Below are 21,080 nucleotides of genomic sequence, written 5' to 3'. Positions count from 1 at the left end.
ACAAGCACTGAGACAACGGGACTATGGATCTGGTGACAGAGAGCCACTAAGCAACAGAATGGGTAGGGAGCGTCCACAGCTTGGACAAAGGGGTGATTCACCTCCCACGTGGGACAGAGCGGGATGGCAAGAGATTTCATCACGATACCCAGACGCGCAATTTAAAACTTGGGAATAGTTTACTTTTGGAATTTTCCATGTAATGTTTTTGGACCTTGGTTGACTGGGTAATGTGAAACTGAGGGTGTTGGGGGAGGGGCCGTTTAGGTCCCCGTGTTCTAAAGGAGGGCCCAGTACTTGGGCCAAGGTCACGTGTACCAAGCCATAGAGCAAGGATTCAGATCCCTGTGTTGATTCCTTAGCTCACAGCCTCTACTGAGTCTCTTCTCGGGGCGCAAGTGGAATCCTAGGACTGCCCAGGAAAGTCGGGGACAGTCTTACCGGGGAGATGGAAGTTGAGGAATGCGGATGCGTTTGCCATGAGAAGCCTGAATGCATTTCAGGGAGATGAGCGGAGGAGCAGAGGCGAAAGCTGTGAGGGACCTTGACATATTCCAGAAAGTGCACAAAGGTACTCTTGCTGCAAGAAGAGAGGAAAGTGGAAGGGCGCCCCGGCGGTGGGCTTGGGCCATGTGTCATGCCGTGTGAAAAGAGCTGAGATTTTAGCCTCTGAAACACTTTGAGCAGGAACAGGGACAGATTCGAGCTTCAGAAAGATCCCGGTTCCCCTGGAAATTCAGGAGTTGGTGAGTCCCTGGGCCTTAAAATAAACAATCCTCATTTGTTTTGAAAGGTACCTTACTGGATACATATTATGGGTGTAGTTGTGTGCCCTCAGAGCAGGTTGGTGTCCTAACCCCAAGTACCTGCAAATATGGTCTTATTTGGAAATAGAGTGTTGACAGAAGTGACCAAGTAAAGACAAGCTTATTAGAGCCCTAACCCAATAGGAGTGGTGACCGTGCAATAAATAGGAGGACACAGACACGCAGGCAGAGCGCCATGTGATGACGGGGCGTGGAGGGATGCACCCACAAGCCAAGGACTGCCCGCCACCACCAGAAGCTGGAACAGGCAAGGAAGTCTTTTCCCCTGGAGCTTCAAAGGCAGCACAGCCCTGCTGACACCTTGATTTTTGGATTTCAAGCCTTCAGAACTGTGGGAGAACATACCTCGGCTTTAAGTCCCCCAGTTTGGGGTATTTTCTCATGGCAGCCCTAGAGATCAAAGCCTTGATTTTTCTACATGTATTGATCAGGAATTAATGTCTGGGAGACACTGTTCTAACTCGCACGAGAGAGTGAAAGTTAAATTTTTGCCCATTAAGAATGTAAATTCCTTGTCTGTTAACCCCCTGGGTATCATGGTGTTTCAGGTTGTTTGGTTCTATTAGTGCTGTTTCAATCCAGGGAGAGTAGTAGGCATTTGGAAAATAGAAGTTTCCTCCTTTTATCTCACTTTAAAGTCAAACTCATTAATTTGAAAGGGAAAAATTACTGCAAGTGAATTTCCAGCGCGTTCCTTTGTAAACCCAAAGTAAAGTAAAAGTTAACTTGCCCGCTATTAAACTTTCATAAAGAATGATTGATCTGCTGGACATTGCCTACTTTCAAAGGTGGTTGTTTAATTATTCTAAACATTTCTGAAGTTGAGGACCAGCAAGCTCAGAAACCCAGGTTCGGAGAGCTTCCTGATGGTAAGGGTGGTTTGAGAGGATGGACGGAGCAGGCGACTTTGACGTGACCGCTCCTGCAGCAGAGGCTCGGGAGCACGAGTAATTGGGGAACAGCGTTACTGGTAGTATCAATACAGTGTCCGGCACAAATAATGCTCCTTGTGTATTACAAAATCATAAGCATGTAATTTGGTAACATAATATCACACTCAAGCACAGCATATGACATTTTAGGTGAAATGTTCAAATTAAAACTATAAATTATTACACCCATATTATTACCCTTACCGACCACACTCAAGCAGGCTATCCTTCTGCCAGACCCTGTATTAGTAACTAGTTAGTAACATTATTACACGCTTGCCGACCAGGTATACAAACCATTTGAGAGTATGGCACTAAGCATACACGTTTATAATGTAGCCCTGACCAGTGTGGCTCTGTTGGGTGTTGTTCAGCAAAAGAAAGGTCACCAGTTCAATTCCAGGTCAGGGCACATGCCTGGGTTGCAGGTTCAGTCCCCAGGCAGCTTGCGTATGAGAGGCAACAGATCTATGTTTCTCTCCCCTCCCTCCCTTCCCCTCTCTTAAAAATAAATTTTAAAAATATTTTTAGAAAAGAATTTATAATGTACAAGATACTCATGCCAACTACATCTCAATAAAGCTGGAAACTGATTTGGAAGATTCTTGAAACTGGAAATTAGCATTTTGGATTGTTTATCTAGGTCTGTGAAATGTTATTTTTTAAGCACTTTGCTTTTCCGCTTGTGAGGACTATATGGACTACCTGATTTTACTCTCTCTGGTCAGTTTGTTTTGTGTATGGATTTATCTCCATTTCAATTTGCCTAAATGGTTTGGGGTCATCTTTTATATTTTTTAACTCTTTTGTCTTAACTATTATCAATTCTCTCTCAAAGATGCCTTTCTGTCCTCATTTTAAATAAAAAGCTTAATAGCTGGGAATGTTTTATGCATACCTATGTTAAACATCAGTATAATATGTCCAGATTAAAAGAATGTTTTTCTTGAATTTCATAAACTTCGGAAATATTTATATTGGTGATAGATAAAGAGAGCTTTCTCAATGACACCATTACACATCAACCAGTAGGTGGCGAAAACTGGCAATAAAAAGCTTTTTGTTTGGCAGACTGGAGAAAAAAGAAGGAAAACACAGGCCTTTCAGACTCTGGATACAGGCTCCACTCCCTGCGTCTTGTTCTTCTCTTCCTGGTGCTACCCTCCTCCTAGAATCCAGCCGGGCAATGCTGGCAAAGAGCTTGTCTATTGGCTGTTAACAGTAGAAGACATCTTGGGAAATGAAAAGTCCGTAGCGCACACATTTGGAAGGGTGCTGGAAGGTGTCTGTCACAGATCTGAGGTTCAAACCCAGGGCTCCTGACTCAGGCCAAAGCTCCCTCTGCAACCTCATCAACGCCCAGAGACAAAGGGCTAAGGCACACACTTCGGAGGAACGCTTGGCCTCATTGTTCAAAGCGGAGTCTAATCAATATGGAACCCAAATGGAAGAAGGGTTTCAATCTTTCCATTCAAAGTCTCAGGGAATATAATCCTTAGTCAAGGACTGCCATGAAGACCTGTCCTGAGAATGTTTGGTGATGGTCATTGTGCCACATACAGAGTCAGTCTGGGGACATCTGTAAAGTGAGGCTCTGCGCTGCAAAGGAGGGGAGGAATAAGGAAGCTTGTCTTCCTCTGGGAATGGGGTATGTTTCGTTCTGGCTGCCCCTTTGCAGAAGTATAGTCTCTTTTCCAGCTCTGTCCTCTCATTTCCTCACTCACACACTGGGTCTCAGAAGCACTCAGCCTTTCAATTCCTCCTGAGTAGTTTTGGAGGTTTACGACAAGGTTCTGAGAAGATCCCCAAACCAGAATGCTGTGGAATTAGGTGGGTTTCTACTAAGTCTGTGGGAACACGTATCAAGGGTCAATCTATACCCAGTGTCCATCTCCAGGCCAGCACACCTCCCTGTCACGGCCACGGGTACAAGGGGACTCTGTCACAGCCCCCAGAAGACAGGGCAGAGCACCTTCCTTCATTCCCTCTCGCCTGGACACGAAGTGTGGACCAGGCGCTCATTCCCACATGCAAGAAGTTGGCATGTGGGCCGATTGGGATGATTAAAACAAAACCAAACAAAAAAAGGAATGCAATTTGCTGTGCTTACTTGGCTTAGGAATAAGTGCTTTGCTTTTAGGTGCAGAACGAGACAAAATAAAGGTAGCGTCTGAACATATTCATACAAAGTGCAGCGCTCATTGGTCATGTTTCTATGGCCACAGTCCAGAGTCCCTATACATTCGTACTTGAGCCCTAGTGAGCAAGCTGCCGTGCTTTTCGTAAACATGGTTTTCCTCTAGGCTTTATTTGTCAAAAGACTCTTGGAGATAAAAATAGTTAAGCACGTGCAACTTGATTGCAGTCTTGGGCTTTTCTCCGAGGGGCTATTCATGCTGATGAATTAAAAAATGTGTGTGCTTGTATGTACATATGTGTGTGTGTGTAACATGCGTGTGTGTGTAGCTCACTTGAGAAGGTGTGGCCATCTGGGATTGGCTGCTAGGCGACCGTGGAGGCCTTTAGAAACCCACCCACTCGGATGCTGGGACTGTGGGCCTGAAAGTTGCCATGTAGACCTTCCCAGAGCCCGGCCCTAACCCAAGGCCGAAATTGTCAGGAGCGGAGGAAAAGCATGTACAGAACCATTTCAAAGCCCCGATCTCCTCCACTCGCCCCTCCGCCGGCCCGCTGGGAGTTCCGTCTGGCCTTGGTCTTGGATGGTGTCTCCAGAGTGTGTGTTCTGCGTGGACACCTAGGAAGCAACTTGAAAGTAAACAAGACGCTTGGAGCTTCCCTCGCTAACGACTGTGCAGCGTCGCCTCTCTTCACGGGAGGGCAGCGCCGAGGTCCCTGTGCTTGGGTTCGGATCGGCCTCGGCGGCCGGGCGCTGGTAACACGATGGGTGTGTACGTACACACACACACACACACACACACACACACACACGCCACTCACACGGCTCGGAAGGGTCGCAGCGAGTCCCCGCGCTTGTTTTCTTGGCGCACCCACCCACCCAGCCGCCGCCAGCCCGGCTGCGTGTAATTCCCCGGGCGCCCCGGCCCCTCGCGGGCCCCGAGCGCGCCGCAGGCCCGAGGAGGCCCCTCGCACACCCACCGCGCCGCGGCCGCGCGGGAGGCCTGCGCCGCCCGCGCCGCCCGCGCCACCCACCGGCCGGGCGGAGCGGGAGGAGCGGGCCCAGAGGGCGGGCGGGGGCCGTCCCAGGCGCGCCCTCCCCGGCTCGGCCCTGCGCGCCATGTGTCCCCGGCGGAGCGCGCCGCTGCCCGCCCGGCCGCGGCTCCTTTAACCCGGGAAAAGGAGCGGGGCGGAGGGGGCGGCGGGGCCGCTCAGAGGAGGGCTCTTTCTTTCTTCTTTTTTTGAATGAACCGTGTGACGTACGTACAGGAAACCAGTCGGTTCGAGCGGAGAATGAAGTAAGAGGCCAGGCCCCCCCGCCCCGCGCCCGCCCCCTTCCTCTCCGCCCCCTCCCCCGCCCGCCGCGCGCCCGCTGGCCCGGCCCGCTCGCCCGCCCGCAGCTCTCGGTTTCCCCGCCGAGCCGCCGACGCCGCCGCTGCTAGCGAAGGTGCCGGGCGCCGGGCCCTCCCCGCCGGCGCGGCCGTCATCGCCCGGAGCGGGTGCGCGGCGGGAGCGCGGGGAGACGGCCGCCGCCAGCAACGCCGCGCAGGAGCAGGAGGAGGAGAAAGGGTGCGCAGCCCGGAGGCGGGGTGCGCCGGTGGGGTGCAGCGGAAGAGGGGGTCCAGGGGGGAGAACTTCGTAGCAGTCATCCTTTTTAGGAAAAGAGGGAAAAAATAAAACCCTCCCCCACCATCTCCTCCCCACCCCTCGCCGCACCACACACAGCGCGGGCTCCTCGGCTCTGCACCGGCGGGCCGGGCGCGTCCTGCCTTCATTTATCAAGCAGCTTTTCGGAAAATGCATTTGCCGTTCGGAGTTTAATCAGAAGAGGATTCCTGCCCCCGTGCCCGGCGCGTCCACCGGCCCCCGGCCCCTGTCTCTCCTGAGGAGGCGTGAAGCGGTCCCGCGGATAGGGGTCCATGTCGGTGCCCGCGCGTGTGTGCGAGCGTGTAAATTGCCGAGAGGGGGGAAATCACAGGACTTATGCAAATACTGGACTGAACGTTGTAATTCATCTGCCGCCACCGCTGCCCCCCCGCCCTCCTTTTTTTTTCTCGTGCTCTTGAGCTCTCCGGTTGGGATTCCTGCGGATTGACATTTCTGTGAAGGAGAAGTCCGAGAATCCATCTGCCAGTTCTCGTTTTTACCCCTCCGCACGCACCCCCACCGCCGGGTTCATTTGGAAGTTTCACAGCAGCTATCACCGGGGAGTTCGGAAGATCGATGGGGTCTTTGCCTTATGCATTTGTTTTGTTTTCACAAAAAAAGGAAACTTGACAGAGGATCATGCTGTCCTTAAAAAATACAAGTAAGTTCTTTTGCACAGGAAATTGGTTTAATGTAACTTTTAATAGAAGCATTTGGGATGTTAACTTTAAGTGCATTCGAGTAAGTTTAATTTCCAGGCAGTTTAATACAATCTTTTTAGCCGTGTGATTGTAGTGTGTGTCTGCTCTGCCTTCACCCAGAATGTAAAGGAAGATGCACCTGATTTTGACTTATCGGTGTTGTTGTTTTTTTCTCTCTAACCTTTCAGGGTCATAGAGGAAGTAAACTGATATTGACAATAATTAATAATAATGTGCCTCATGAAATAAAGATCCGAAAGGAATTGAAATAAAAATTTCCTGCCTCTCATGCCAAAAGGGAAACACCAGAATCAAGTGTTCCGCGTGACTGAAGACACCCCCTCATCCAAGAATGCAAAGCACATCCAATAAAATAGCTGGATTATAACTATTCTTCTTTCTTTCGGGGCCGTGGGGCGGGAGCGGGGGCGAGAGGTGCTGTTGGTACCCGGCTGCTTTTCCTCGGCTTTTCCTCGGGGGAAGGATGGCGCACGCTGGGAGAACAGGGTATGATAACCGGGAGATAGTGATGAAGTACATCCACTATAAGCTGTCGCAGAGGGGCTACGAGTGGGATGCCGGAGACGTGAGCGCCGCGCCCCCGGGGGCCACCCCAGCGCCGGGCATCTTCTCCTCCCAGCCCGGGCGCACCCCGGCGCCCGCCAGGACCTCGCCGCCGCCCCTGGCCGCCCCCGCCGCCGCCGCGGGGCCTGCGCTCAGCCCTGTGCCACCTGTGGTCCACCTGACCCTGCGCCAGGCCGGCGATGACTTCTCCCGTCGCTACCGCCGCGACTTCGCCGAGATGTCCAGCCAGCTGCACCTGACGCCCTTTACCGCGAGGGGACGCTTTGCCACGGTGGTGGAGGAGCTCTTCAGGGATGGGGTGAACTGGGGGAGGATTGTGGCCTTCTTTGAATTCGGTGGGGTCATGTGTGTGGAGAGCGTCAACCGGGAGATGTCGCCCCTGGTGGACAACATCGCCCTGTGGATGACAGAGTACCTGAACCGGCACCTGCACACCTGGATCCAGGATAACGGAGGCTGGGTAGGTGCATTTCTGGTTGGATGGGAGTCTGGGATGGAAGTCTCAGGTCTGAGACGCGGTGGTTGGAGTGTGGGTGGGCCCCCGGGCCCAGGACTGGCCAAGGAGCCGGCGGAGGAAAATCAGGCTTGTTGCTTCCCACCGTCTTCCCTTGGACAAAACTCGTCCCGCCAACCCTACTGTGATCATTCCTTGCCACCCAAAGTGTTTCCCTTGCTTGCCAGCTGTTGAGGTTCAAAGAGCCAGCATTTGCTATCCAGTAAGAGGATGGGATAAACGGGACCCCTCTAGGGCTGCCTCGTCCGGGGGGCCCCACGGTCCCCCGCAACACGGTTAGCCGGCCCGCGTAGCTCGTTGAAATGGGAGACCCCCGTTGGGTCCTGGCGGTCCGCATCCTCCACAGACTCCCCTGGGGGTTTCTTCTTGGTACTAAAATGTGAGAACCACCCAGTTAGAAGAACAGACTGCGCCCGAGGACCAAGGGGCAAGCTTTTTTCTGACTCACTTGGTGAAATCTACCCCAAGAGGGCAGCCAAGCTGGCCCCTTCCCTGGAAAGCTTAGCTGTGTTTTGGAAGAGGTAAGTCGGCTTTCCAAAAGCCCAGGGACCCCAGCCTGCAGGGTGTGCCACATTCCCAGTGGGCGTGGCCGAGTGACTTGAAGAGCACTCAGCTGTGGATGCTTTAGTTTGTCTCATCAGTGACAGCATTTGCATTGGCTGCGAACTTCACGTCCTATTTCTATAACGGGTGTACGGTCTTCACTGGGATTTTAGTATCTCTGAGTTTTCACCCCCCTGCCCCCCAGACCCCACATCATCTGGTTCCTGTGCTGCACACACTTGCGCCTACAGTACCTGCAAGAAGCGTAGAAGAAGTGATTCTTAGCTGTGAATTCTCTCGGGCTCTGCGTGTAGCTGAAGTGGTCGATGTCTGTAGTTTTGAGAAGCATCTGTGAGATGATTTTTTTCTGGGACTGTGTTGGATAGAGTTTCTGTCATGTTACCATAAAGGCCTGTGTGTGTGTGTGTTAGATCCTTGGGGAAGGGAGAAGAATTGTAATTGAGATCTACACCTTGTATCTAAAATTACTAATTAATGAAAGAGTACACGAGGGGTAATTCTGGTCTGAATTTTTTTTCCAGACTTTTTGTTTTAAACTACAGAATTACCTTTGAAAAAGGAATCAGTTCAGTGCTTCCTTTTATAGTCTCTAGGGAGAATTACTAATGTTATTATTTTATAGGACCTAACAGGAGCAAAAAGCCTAGAAACAATTACCAGTGGATTCAGTCTCAAGAAGCATGTTACGTATTTTACTAGTTTACAAAGTGTGTGGATGTTAAGGAGCCAAAAAGAGAAAAGGCCAAGAAAAGTATATGGCTGACAGGAATATCTTATCCTGCTTTACCAAAGCTGACAAAATGTTCATGCTACTCTTTAATATTTAAGAGTGAAATTGGCTAAAATACCACCCCCCCATTTAAATCTTTACTTTCTAGTACTCCTTGTAAATTGGTTGTTTGTTGTTGTTTTTTTGAGATGCTATATTATCAGATCTTTAGTAATTCTGGAAAAATTCACCAAGGGGCAGAAAGAATATTTTTGTTAAATGTTTGGTTAAGTAGGTGGTTTTATTTTTAACCACCATAACCAAAGAGGTACGGACTTCCAGACTCCAAAGTGGTCATTTTAAGACCAAAGTAAAACTGATTTAACAGTTTTACTATTTCATATTTTTATGAAAAGTAAAATATCTAAAAATTTTCTTTCTAGTTGACAGCAAGCTGAGGTGGTAACTGTCATCTATCAAGTAACTTAATAAAAAGATGGGAAACAGACATATGTTTATGATCGAAATTAAGATATAACTTTGATCATTGTTGTTGAGTTGTAGTAATCTCATGCAATTGAGTGTTCTTCTTAAGTGAAGGCTCACGTTTCCTCCTTTCAAAATAGAGTTTTTGTTGTAGAGCCCATCTTTGTGGTCAACAGGTATCTGAGGTTAATAAATGTAGAGGCTACATTTTATGATGCCAAACCACAACAACATACCATAGAACATGATAAAAAAATTTTTGACAAAACCTATTATAGTAAAAATAAATCAGAGAGAAGTACAAAAGGCTGAGGGTAAAATGTGGAGTTTTCAGAACAACAGATAGATGAAGGACTTTATAGGAAAATAGAAATAGGGCAAAAACTATATATCAGGAAATGCAATCAAAGTGGTCACGTTTGAATAAAAGTGGTAGGAATGATGTACCCATCCTTTCAAATGTGTATCATTAATGTAAATTTTTGTTTTAGGCACCTGGCATATAGACAGACAGACTTTCCTCCAAATTTGCATCTGTCAGGGTTGCATCTCTAATAACATGTTGCATCTTACAGTGTAAAGTACTCTTAATAACAGTAATAAAGTTTCAGAAGAGAGCTAGCACATTCTTTTTACATTTGACAGCGACTTGCGCTGGATCCAGGACTCAGTGGATCAACTTGTTTACTGAACAGATACTATTGGGGGCTTTAGACTTGAAGTCACAGTTTTTCTTTGCTGCTGCTGATGCAAAACCAGAACCTCTTGAGGCCACGAAAACTGTTTGCATTCCACGTTCCATAATTTGGAGAAAGCAGGGCCTTGGAATGAGAGACATTTGAGAGATGGTCCCAGAATCCTACAGATTACATAAAGACTAAAGAAGAAATTGGGTGTAGAGTGGGATGTGGCTTTATTCCTAACTCTGAATAAGGCATCGTGGGACGTCCAGACAGAGGCAGAACAGAGGGAGCAGAGAGGCAGCAGCAGTTCTAGGACATGGCCTGGACCCTGCTGGTCAAAGTGTGGTTCACGGTTCAGCAGCATGGGCGTCGCCTGGGAGCGGCTCAGAGATTCAGAATCTCAGTTCCCACCCCAGAGCTACCAAATCAGAGTCTGTGGTTCACACGCTCTACGGGAGTTTGCGTGCACATTAAAATTAGAGATGCACCATCTACTACTATTCCTGCGGAAGTCTTTTATAAAGACGGACAATCTGGGCCTCAGGTGTCCCTTGGCCATGGCTTCACAGGTCCATACTATTAACCCGTGGGGGAAATAAGTAGGAATGAAAGAGTCAGGAGATACACGATGATAATAAGCTCCGACTTCTCCTCAGTCGTTTTCATGGTAGTTACGCAGCTTGTATTGGCAGCACCCATGAAAGTAAGATCGCTTTCCTGCTTCGGTGGGAGGCAGGAGATTTAGTTCTTTTCATCTCTCTGTCGGTTATTGTTTGAGTGCCTTGTATCACAGTTTAAATTCAGTAGATGGGTTTAGCGGCCCCAGCACTGCTTCCAGAAGAAGGGCTCTTGCGAGCAAAGGGCTGAGATGCAGGGAAGTTGATGGTGAGTGAAAATTGGTAGCACTGTCCAAACTGAGAAATGTGCTATTGACTTTCATGTTTTAGAAGAGACTGAGCCGGGGGCTGCTGAGCGAACAACAGGGAGGACTGACTGGCTTCATTCTGCTGAGGAGATGGTGGTGCACCTTTGTTTTTTTTTTTTTTTCGGTCTTTTGGTCTTTGTGGTTTAGGAAGGCAGAAACTTCTCCACATCTAGTAGAGGTAGCTTCCTTTTTATTAGCTGGTCAACAAGCAATTTCTCTTTTCTGTATCTAGTCCAGTTCTACCAAAACATTTGATTAACTGGAAAGCAATACCATTCTCATGCCTGTGTACAAAATAACATGAAACAGCATCATTTTTCCAGGGGCTGAGTATCAGCGGCTAATGGCCAACTTTGGCAGCAAAATGATGAGATTAAAAATAGCCAGAAGATGATCCAGTCTTAAATAATATATTTAATGATGAACTTTCCTTGGGAAAGTGCATCTGCCTGCTAACAACCACATGACCCCTTTCAATAATTCATTTTGTAGAAAAAAAATACATGATTGCTCCTAGAGTTTGCAGTCATGTGCTGTTGAGTAATTATATTTCTGGACCTTTGTAAAATTTTATAGTTCACTCAGTTCTCTTTTCTATTTCAGGGCCGTGGTAACTATTTTACGTCTGTTGAAAACATGGCTTTTGTATACGCCTCCTGTTACTTTTAGCTGTGCCTTCTAGTGAGGACTGATTGATCTTGTTAGCACTCCTTGATTGAACTGGTACATTTCAGATTGCTTCACTGTCGTTAGGCCACACAGCACACCCAGTAACAAAAAGCCACAGTTTTTGTTTTGTTTTGTTTTGTTTTAAGCCAGACTCTTATAGTTTTTCCTTATCTCTGCTCCCAGGCCTCGCCAGCTTTCTGGAGGAATGATAACACACTCATAAAGCAGGTGTGTGGGTGCTGTTATTAATAGTGGTCTCTCCCACTCAGCACACCCCACACCCATTTCTGAGGTTACCCATCGCGTCTCTGCAATCGTTTAGCAAAGCAGGGTTTCAGCCGAAGCGCATTCGTGCTAGAAACACAACACTGTCTTTGTCGTGTACAGGTAGAAAGGTTTTTCCCCCAGAGATATATTGTATTTGAGGTTCAAAGGTTTTGTTAAACCTTTTTAAGGTAATCTAATATCACCTTATTCAGGTATAGCAGTACCTCCAAAGCTGGTCACCCTTTCCCCTGCTCTGTACAGAGATCACTCAGTGTATTTCCTTCCCTGGGAAGCTTCTCTTTTATCCCTCTTCGTTTGATTCCAACAAAATTAGTTTGACGTCTAAATGGAATTGACAATGAAAATCAGCCAAGGACGGAGACGGTTATTCAGCAGATGGGATCACAAGCCTCCTGTGTGCCCTGGGTTAGTTTGGGGCACGGGAAGGAAAGCTTCGCCCCTCTCCCGGGTCACCTCGCAGGCTCGTGCTGGGTGTCTCAGCCAACTCGTAGTTGCCACGCAGCCTGCTGGGCACAATCCTAGGCTTCAGAGGGAAAAGAAGAAATCTCAGGGTATGTTGTTATTTTGGGTACACATCGATCTTTGTCTAAGGAAGTTATTTCTAATCCTGTGGCTGTTCATTTGAGCATTAGGCCTGATTTACATAGGAGGAGAAATGTAGATAAATTTTGAAACCCTGTATAATAGCAAGACACATGCTTAAGAGAACTGAAAGGTAGGGGGAGTTCCCTTGTTAAATATTTACCCATTAAGCGCTCTTTCTACACATTAAGAAGGCTTAATAAACACTACTCTGCCATTCTCAAAGTATTCCATTAGTTCTTTTTAAGTAAAATACAATCAAGGCTCTGATTAGAATGATTAAAATAGCGTCATGAAGAACAGTCTTCCTTAAATAATTCTTGCATGCAGAAAAATACAAGTTGATTTTGAACCAGAACAGGGGGTTCTTCTATGGGGTAGGAAAAAAAAAAAGCTTTTGTTTTGGTTTGGTTTTAGGTTATAGTACTGTTCTATTAATCAAGAGGCTCCTCTTCCAAAATGCTGTTTGCAGAAATCCCTAGTCCGCTGTAATTTGTGTTCCTGAAGAGCAGGTGTTCAGCATCTAACTTTTTGCCCTCCTGGTCCCCTCTCTTTAAATGGAGATTGTAAAACTTTTGAAATTACAACAGAGCCATTTGCATTTTTAAAAGTATTTCTGCCGGTCGCCTCTTGTTCTAATCTACGCTCAGTTCTGTAGTGCTAACATTATTTCTCTGCTTTCTATTTGCCAGACAAAAAGATAAAGCCAGCTGTCCTTTAGGGAGAATGAAGATTGATTATTTCTCTGTCTCCAAAGCCATTTGGGCTTTCCCATAGGGACCCCACCCCATCCCCCATTGACTGTCTCCTACCTGCCCACGGCCCCACCACAGAGAGACCTCCTTCCTAGGTGTGGCTCCTTGTTCCGTTCCAACCCGTGAAGGGTATGATTCACCTGAAGAATGAGCCTTATGCCTGGACACCAGCAAGAGGCAGCAGAAAAGGGTCTGACCAAAGCTAGCATTAACCCCCACTCCAGTCTTGCTAGAGGCAGCAGGGCAAGGGAGACTTCTCTTCTCGGAGACCATGCGTTCCCTCTGGAGACCGTAAATTCCAATCCTGTGCAGGGAAGAGATAGAATCTCCTGGCAGAATTTTTCCTGGCTCTGATCTCTGCCGTGTGAGATTAGGGTGGGGGCTATGCTGTAGCCTTAGATAAGTTTTGACTTACCAACGTCAACTAAAATAACTTAGACCAAAGACACTTCCCCAAACACCTTCTTCAACATGTGCGCAAGGGAATCTCCCTGACATGGTGGGGTGACCATTTGTAGCAATATGCTAAGAGCTACTTGGGTGGCTTGCTTGTGCGACTGACGGATTCTACCAAAAGGTTCGCTGTAGAATCTCTCTCTCACACATTGCACACAGAGGACACGCTTCCCTGGGAAACCCTTTATTTGTAAAATTGGTATTTCCATGCTTCTGGTTTTGCCTTCAGAACTTCAGGAATAGAGCTCTATTTCATTTCCAGTTAAGAGAAGTTTCAGATTTTCAGGGGAGATTTTTACCATTGAAACCAACACCTCTTTCTTGCGACAATTACAGTGACTATATTTCTCTACTTTTAAGTGTCTTTTCTTAAGTTTTGAAAGAGAAGGGAGAGTTAACGCTTGAAGCACCAAACAAGGGATCAATGTTGTCGATTGACTTTTCTTGACTTGTTCCAACTCTTCTTAAGCAACACTAAGATTTCTTCCGCTTTATAACATGATGAATGCTATTTCTATGTATTATCTCTGAAATTGAATTGCAGCCAAATGTTCTACTCAGCTCCATTAGAATTTTCTAAGAGAACGTGGGACAAATACTTAGTGCTGTTCATTCAATGCCTATTTGCAACATATATTACCTTCTTACAATTAGGACAGGAATAAAATTAATTACAAATTATATCATCAGCTTTAGATATTGATTTTTTTATCTCTTTGAATAAAAAACAAGTTCATAAAGGATGCCAGTTGGCACTTCTGAGTCTAAAATTTCAGAACTGTCTCTGAGCCATTTCTGTAATTAATTCCGGCCAGCATCTCCCTGTCTCTCTCCCTGTGTCTCTTTTTTTAACAGTGAAAATGTTTAGAGGTGGCTTGGAACTATTTCGTAACAAAGTTATAAGTACAACGAGGCGGAGGCCCTTACTAATTATTAAAGTGGCAGTATAAGAAGAAAAGGATTTGAAGAAGTCTTAATCGAGGAAAATGAGCAAAACTTAACCCACAGTTCCTAGTCACCAGGACAGTGATGGAAAGTGAAAGGGTTCTAGGATCTTATTTGAGATGGCAACTTCTTTCACTGAAGAACCACTTATTGAGAGCCTACTATATGCAAAGCTCTATGCCAGGGGTTCCAGTTGAGTAAAACAAGTGCAAGATAACCTTCACCTTCAAGGAACTTACAGACCAGTGGTGAGGCTAAGATAAGTCCATGCATATATTGCTGTGCAGTTGACACTTTTTAGTGAATGGAGAGATCTGGTCCAGTTGGAAGGGGATCTGGAAGAGTTTCAAGTCAGAGATGATAGGTGGGGGATAAGGGGAGAGGGCATTTCAAGTTACTGGAGCAGAGGAGTCAAAGCAGGCAGAAATGTACAAGGCGTGTTTGGGGAATTAAATAGAGTTGGATCTCCCAAAACTTAAGACTGGGTCCTAAGCCCAGTGGTTTCTATTTAACTTCGTAGCCATTAAAAGGATGTTGGAAGGGTTCTGAGACATCTGTGGACTTGCAGAAGATTGACAATGACTAACACTACACAGTGGGAAACCGGGTAGGAGGTTTAAACCACAGTGGTAGAGTGGGGAATGGAAAAGACAAGACAGACATGGGGGATGGTAAAGTCAAACCAAAGAACTGACAACAGATTGGATGAGAACAATGAAGAACAGGAAGAAGCAAAGGACTCAAGTGGGAAACCCAGCTGGTTCAAAACCTGATAGTGTTCTTAAGAGAGAAGGGAAAGATAAGAACAGTCACTGTTTTGTGGGGTAACTGTGATGAAATTAATTTTGGACATTTTCAACTTGAGCTTCCAGTAGGATATCCAAGTGGAAATGCCCACTAGCAATCGGCCTTAAGGATCTGGAGCTCAAGAGAGAAGTCTTGGCCAGAGTACAATCTCCATTTCCCCCAAACCATGTAGATTTCCCATTTTCCCTTTCAAGTCCCAAAGCGGTCCTAGTGGCTGCTGCTGATTCTGTCTTCTTTTATCACTGCTTTTCCCACACCGCCTTTCCCCAAAGTTCTCTGTAGAGTTCTGTGGGTTGGGTTAAAGTGATTAACTTGGAGTTTTACTGTTTAAAGGCTGGCTTCCCGGTACTAGGTTGCCTACTTAAAAAATAATTCGACTTGAGTGAAATTAGTGTTGTTCCAATATCCTAATATTATTCCCCACTTGTCTTGTACAGTCAAGGTATTCTCCTTTGCTGGGACTTCCTCATTTGATAAAATATTTTTCCTATTAAATTTATCCTGGCACCTAGCATAACAGCTAATGGTGCTCACACATTGATTTGTTATTGAATTAATGAATTAATGGAATGATTATGTTGGAGGCATTCAGGGCATTTAACGCATTCTAACCCAACTGACCTTTCCCCGCCCCCCTTATGGTGTGTGTATGCGCGTGCATGTGTGCCAAATGTCCCATCCTACAGGTCTCTCAATATCTAATAGAAATGAAAAAAAGAAAAATACCTATTAACTCTTTTGATTTCATCCTTCATCATTGAATTGAAATGATATGTCATTTATACCTGAAGAGAGATCATCTAGATTTTGCTTGATAGTAAACATTCAACTTTTATGAGCCCTTAATGCTAATGTTAGACACTAAGCTACTGATGGTCGTGTTGTCTTGTTTGCACGAAGAATACATATGTACAATCTACATACACGTGCATAGGTGCTCTCAGTCCTCACATTTCATATGACACGCCCCATCCAGACTGTGAAAGTCTTGGCATTTGAGATTATCCACCCCTTACTATTAAAGAAATCAGGGCTTGTCCAAGCTTTGCCCAGCGGGAACAAGGTGGGCTTTGCCTCTGATCCGCGTTGTAGCTCAAATATAAAAGAAACAGGCAGCCAATTGAAGGTGGAAGTCAGTACAGCTCAGTGTTCCTCGAGGTGAGAGGCCCTGAGGCTTCATTTCCCCAGACACTGACCAACGCGAGGACCGCCGGGGGCGTCAGGGCTGAACACCGCGGGCCAGGCGGCTGGGGGCCAAGCTCTCTGTTCTCTGAAGCGAGCATCGCAGCCTCTCTGTGGTTTTTCGAACTGGTGGAATTTGTATTTTGAGACTCCTCGTCCCTGGCATGAAGCAAACTCAAAGCCTTATTACTCCCCATTTGTCATCTGTTTGAAAAAGATGGTATGATTTGTTTACTTGTAATGAAGCTTGACCATACTGCTCTAGGGACTTTTTAAGAAGAGGGATGTGTCAGCTTCCAGATTTGTCCCCATGAATGAAACTACAGTCAAATTTTCTCTTCTCCCCCATCCTCCCTTCCTCCCTGTCGTTCCTTCAGTGACCATCTGCGCACTGTGTTGCCATTGCCAGACCCTCTTCAAGTGGCTTATCTAGGAGTGAATTCAGAAACTTCAAATTATAAAGGACACCCAGATAATTGGCCTGTTTTCCAAAGTATCTGTCCCCTGCGCTGCTGCCAGATTCCTTCTTAATGAATACATCCAGTGACAGTGGGACTCTTGAGCTTGTCCGCATCCGTGAGAAAATGAGCTTCCCTGCTTTGTGACAGCTTGCGGCTCAGGGAAAAAAAAAATGACAGCCATTGCACAAGTTTCCTTTGAATGTAGTTTTCTTTCTCATAAACGATACTTTGAGAATACACTTAAGGGGTTATTAGTTTTCTATTTCATGCTTGGCCTGTGAGTGAGAATAACACAGGCTGTCACAGCAGATCAGTAGCTAAACATGCTTTGTCTGGTTAATGTGCGCCTTTAATATTTGGCTCAATTAAAAATTAACTGATGAAAGTACACGTCAAATGGAATTTGAAAATACCTTTGGAAGGAATACCGAAAGGGCATGACCAATGAGTAAATTAGTAGTTTGAAAAGGTGGAGACTTTGGGGAAATTTAATAGGAGTTGAAATGCTTGACTCTGCCTTCAAATTTCTCTATTTATTGGGCTCGGCATGATATCGAAAAGGATGTCCTTCTTCTTCCTCTTAAGGACCCTCTTGCATCTCTGTTTTCTAGAGAATTATTGTTTGGCGGGGGCTGGATCATACAATTAAAGCAGACAGAACAGGAGATCGGTTATTCATTAATCCCATGCATTTTTTTTTTTTTAATTGAGTACGTGCTGTAAGCCAGACCCATGGGAAGTGGGAACTGGATAGACGTGGCATACAGTCTGGGGGGCGGGGGTGAGGATCATTAAGCAGCAGGTACAATGAAGCAAGGATAGAGCTGGGGGGAAAGAAATGCAGCCACAGGAGGGGCATTTATGAGAGTCCAGGACATCTTCCCAGGAAAGGGGGCTGAAGCCTGAAGGACGAGCTGGCGTTAACCCAGAGGAATGGGAAGGAGGACCAGTCGGCACACGGAGAATGAAGGCCAGAGGCCCGAGTGATGAGTTGCAGGAACTGAGGGGCCAGCCCAGCCAGAGGGAGGGAGGAGGCCAGATCAGATAGGTGAAGCTGGACATGGACCACCAGGGATGGTTTTGCTCCAGCAAGGTCATCGGTTCATGAGACCAGGCAGAACTTGGCTCAGTAAGACCCTGTGCCCCACCTGGAGGAATGGATGGGGACGGTGAGACAGCTATAGCTTTTGGCAACGATCAGGACCAGCATGGAGAGATTCGGGGGAAGATGTAGTGACTGACTGAACGCTTCAAGTCATTGCTCACTTCTTCAATTTCAGTAGTCTTTTTCTATAATCCTTTTGAAAAGAATATGGTCCTTGTCGTGGTTATAGATGAGCATCTCCCCTTCGTTTTTCCCACTCTCTTAAACTAACACTACCTGGTTGAAAAAACTTTATTCTCTTGGAATTCACATTATATTAAATCTTCATTAACAACTAGTTAATAAAAGGGTATTTGAAGAATGAATTCAAAGCAGTTTTCAGAGTTTTTTCTCCAGGTGAAAACATTTCAACAGCTCGATGTTAGGTAGGACTTTAAAGGTTCCAAAGGCGTTTCATATCTACTGACCCATTTAACCTCTGAGGCAAACCCTAGGCAGGGCAGGCATTGTATTCCCCCTTCTCTCTGCCTCACTCTCCCCACACCCGTATTGTTACTGTTTATTTCCCACATGAAGAGAAAACTTTGCCTGACAAAGCCACAGGAGAGCCAGCAAGTCAAGAAAAGCTGGTATTCCTTCCCAGACTGGAGTCCTGTAGCTGCTGCTTTACGCCGTGGTGCCTTGCGGGATGTGATTTCTCAAGGACACCAGAGTCCTCACTAGAAACTGAATCAAGGGTATCTGTCTTTTAAAAATGGATCCTCTCCTGCTCTCTATCTAAAGATTTTCAGAAAATTAAAATGTAGTCTTTCCCTTCAGGCTACTGTTCCTTCTTCGAGCTTGTTTCTGAGGCGTGTTTTGTGTTTACCTCGGAGGGGCCCCCGACCCCGCCGCTTGCTGTCGTTTCACTCCTCCACGTTCACTCGAGACCCCGTGGGTGAGCGTGGGAGGCAGGCGGTGGGCTCAACCTTGCACTGCCTCTGTAGGGAACAACAGCGAGATGGTTGGGAGCATTCTCTAAAGCTCTATGCGACAGTTCTGGAAAACAGCCCCTTTCCATGGGGGACAGGTGGAATTATAGGAACGTAGACGATCGTTTTTGATGGTTGGTATCTAGCCACTCACGGTTTCATTTCCTTGTAAAATTGGGCTTCTCTCTTTAGGTAACCAAAGTGAATTGGGCTAGTGAAGTGCTTATGGAATTTAGAAGAAGGGGGGAGGCTTCATCAGGGAGCATTTCCAGTGTCTCATTGGCATGTGGCTATGTTAGTTCAACTTCTCATTCATTCAGAAAGTATTTGTGGAGCTAGAGTGGAAAAAAAATGACAGCCACGGACTGTCTGTACTGGCAATTTTCAACCTTTTTCATCTGACGGCACACATAAACTTAATTACTAACACTCTGTGGTACACCAAAAAATATATTTTTGCCGACCTGACAAAACAAAGTTGGTATAATCTGGACTCATTAACACCAGGCGGCTATTACTGTGTTGGCTGTTGTCTTTTTTTTTTTTTTTTTTTTTTTTTTACAATCTAATGGAAAAGAGGTCAGTGCCCTTGACTAAATAGTCAGGTATTTCACATTTTAAAAATTCTTGTGGTGCACCGGTTCAAAAATCGCTGGTCTATACCATTCATGAATCCAACATTGTGAGGAAGTCGGAACAGTAAACAGACAAATAGTTGACAATACACTACAAGGACTAAAATGTCACAGACACAGGACAAATTGATACAGGAGTGCTTATCTGCTTAGGTTAGCCTTGGAGGTTCATCTAGCCCTATATGCAGTTCACACAGAGGAGGTGGAATGGCTTTTTAAAAATTAACAGCTGAAAATAGTGCTCTACCTTAGAATTAATACATGTGCTAGTATACCACAGCCTGTGCATCAGTTAAAATGGGCCACAATGCACAAGGTAGGCTTAAAGGCTCTTAATGTTTTGGCTAAAATCTTTGGAGCACTTTCCCCTTGTCCCTGCCGATCCTGTCATTTTCCCCGTGGTCATTTATCACGGCACGGTCACTGGCCGCAGTTATGAAAGGCAGGAGGAAGGAAGGAAACAAGCATGTTTGAACCCCAATATGTGCCAGGCTCTGGGTTTAACACTTACATGGGCAGGAGATTATTTAACCCTGATAACCTCTCTTGAGGGTAGGAAGTGGAATTACAGAGGAGGAAACAGAGGTTCTGCAAAGGCAAGTAACTCTGCCTCCTAAGAGACAAAACCGGATCCTTTTTCAGTCGATCTGAGTGATAACTGATGTTCTCTGAAACTTAAAGAAATTTTCAAAAATTTAAAACAGAAACCTATCAAATATAACACTTTGATACATGTAACTTTTGGGTTTCTCTTGTGTCTCTTTCGAAAGCCAATTAGCTGTCTTTGTTTTAGTAAGTAGGAGGTGGATTTTTGTAAGCTTTTATAGTTTAAAAGAAGAGAGGGAAACATTTTGTTTCTGTCTCTCTCCTCTTTGGCTCCAATAGTCTGCATAAATAGCCTTTGAAAAATAAGTAGTAAAAAGCCCTTCATACCAAGACCAGATACCTGATTCAGAAGCTCTCCGGGGGTCGTCGTGTCTGTGTGCGTGTGTTGGAGTGATGTCCACAGTGTGCTCCTGGTTCAGGAGAAATGAGCTCACTGTCCGATTTTAACAAGCCTCAGGCCTTAATCAAAAGGTGGGAAAGTCTGCGGTTTTACCTGGGGTGTGATCCACAGCCCTTGGCCGTTCTTATTTTAGGCATGACCTTCGTGTGTTTTTTCAGGGCGCAGAAGTGGAATGACATGGTACTCAAGTTTACAAGATGATGATGTGTCTGTTTTTATATCTAGCTGTAAATTTTATTCTACTCATAAACAAACCCACCTTTAGCAACCCGGCTGTATCAAGGGAGAGTTATTTCCATCCCCTCAGTTTAATTTGGATACGTTTGGCTTAGAACAGCACAGTGTTTCCATAATAACATTTCAACAGGATGCTGCTGTGTTGATCTGCGGGGCTCAGGGAGTTTCACCATCAGCCAGGAAACTACTTTCTTAAAGAAACTTAAACATGAACTTCTGACAAGATAGGAAAGTCTTACTAGGCTCCTTATTAAACTGTTCTCTCTTTTTTT

The 21,080-nt window shown here is 46.0% G+C and overlaps 1 protein-coding gene across 4 annotated transcripts in view; it reads left to right on the top strand.

Moving 5' to 3' along the window:
• Positions 1–5,275: 5,275 nt before the first annotated feature.
• BCL2 (BCL2 apoptosis regulator) overlaps positions 5,276–21,080 on the top strand; it is a 164,856-nt gene continuing 149,051 nt past the window's right edge. For 3 of the 4 annotated variants that reach the window (XM_054583765.1, XM_054583767.1, XM_054583766.1), the window contains exons 1-2: positions 5,276–6,203; positions 6,432–7,288. In XM_054583765.1, coding sequence (XP_054439740.1) covers positions 6,728–7,288 — 561 coding nt within the window. In that variant the 5' untranslated portion in view covers positions 5,276–6,203; positions 6,432–6,727. Of the gene's footprint in view, positions 6,204–6,431; positions 8,690–21,080 lie in introns of those variants that run through there. The other variant, XM_054583764.1, reaches the window with a different exon arrangement.

Source organism: Pteronotus mesoamericanus, unplaced genomic scaffold (genome assembly GCF_021234165.1).
Source record: "Pteronotus mesoamericanus isolate MK-2021 breed Mesoamerican mustached bat unplaced genomic scaffold, CSHL_Meso_final contig_74, whole genome shotgun sequence".
NCBI lineage: Eukaryota > Metazoa > Chordata > Mammalia > Chiroptera > Mormoopidae > Pteronotus > Pteronotus mesoamericanus.
The sequence above is the reverse complement of the archived record's forward strand: the minus strand, read 5'-3'. Positions and strand labels throughout refer to the sequence as shown.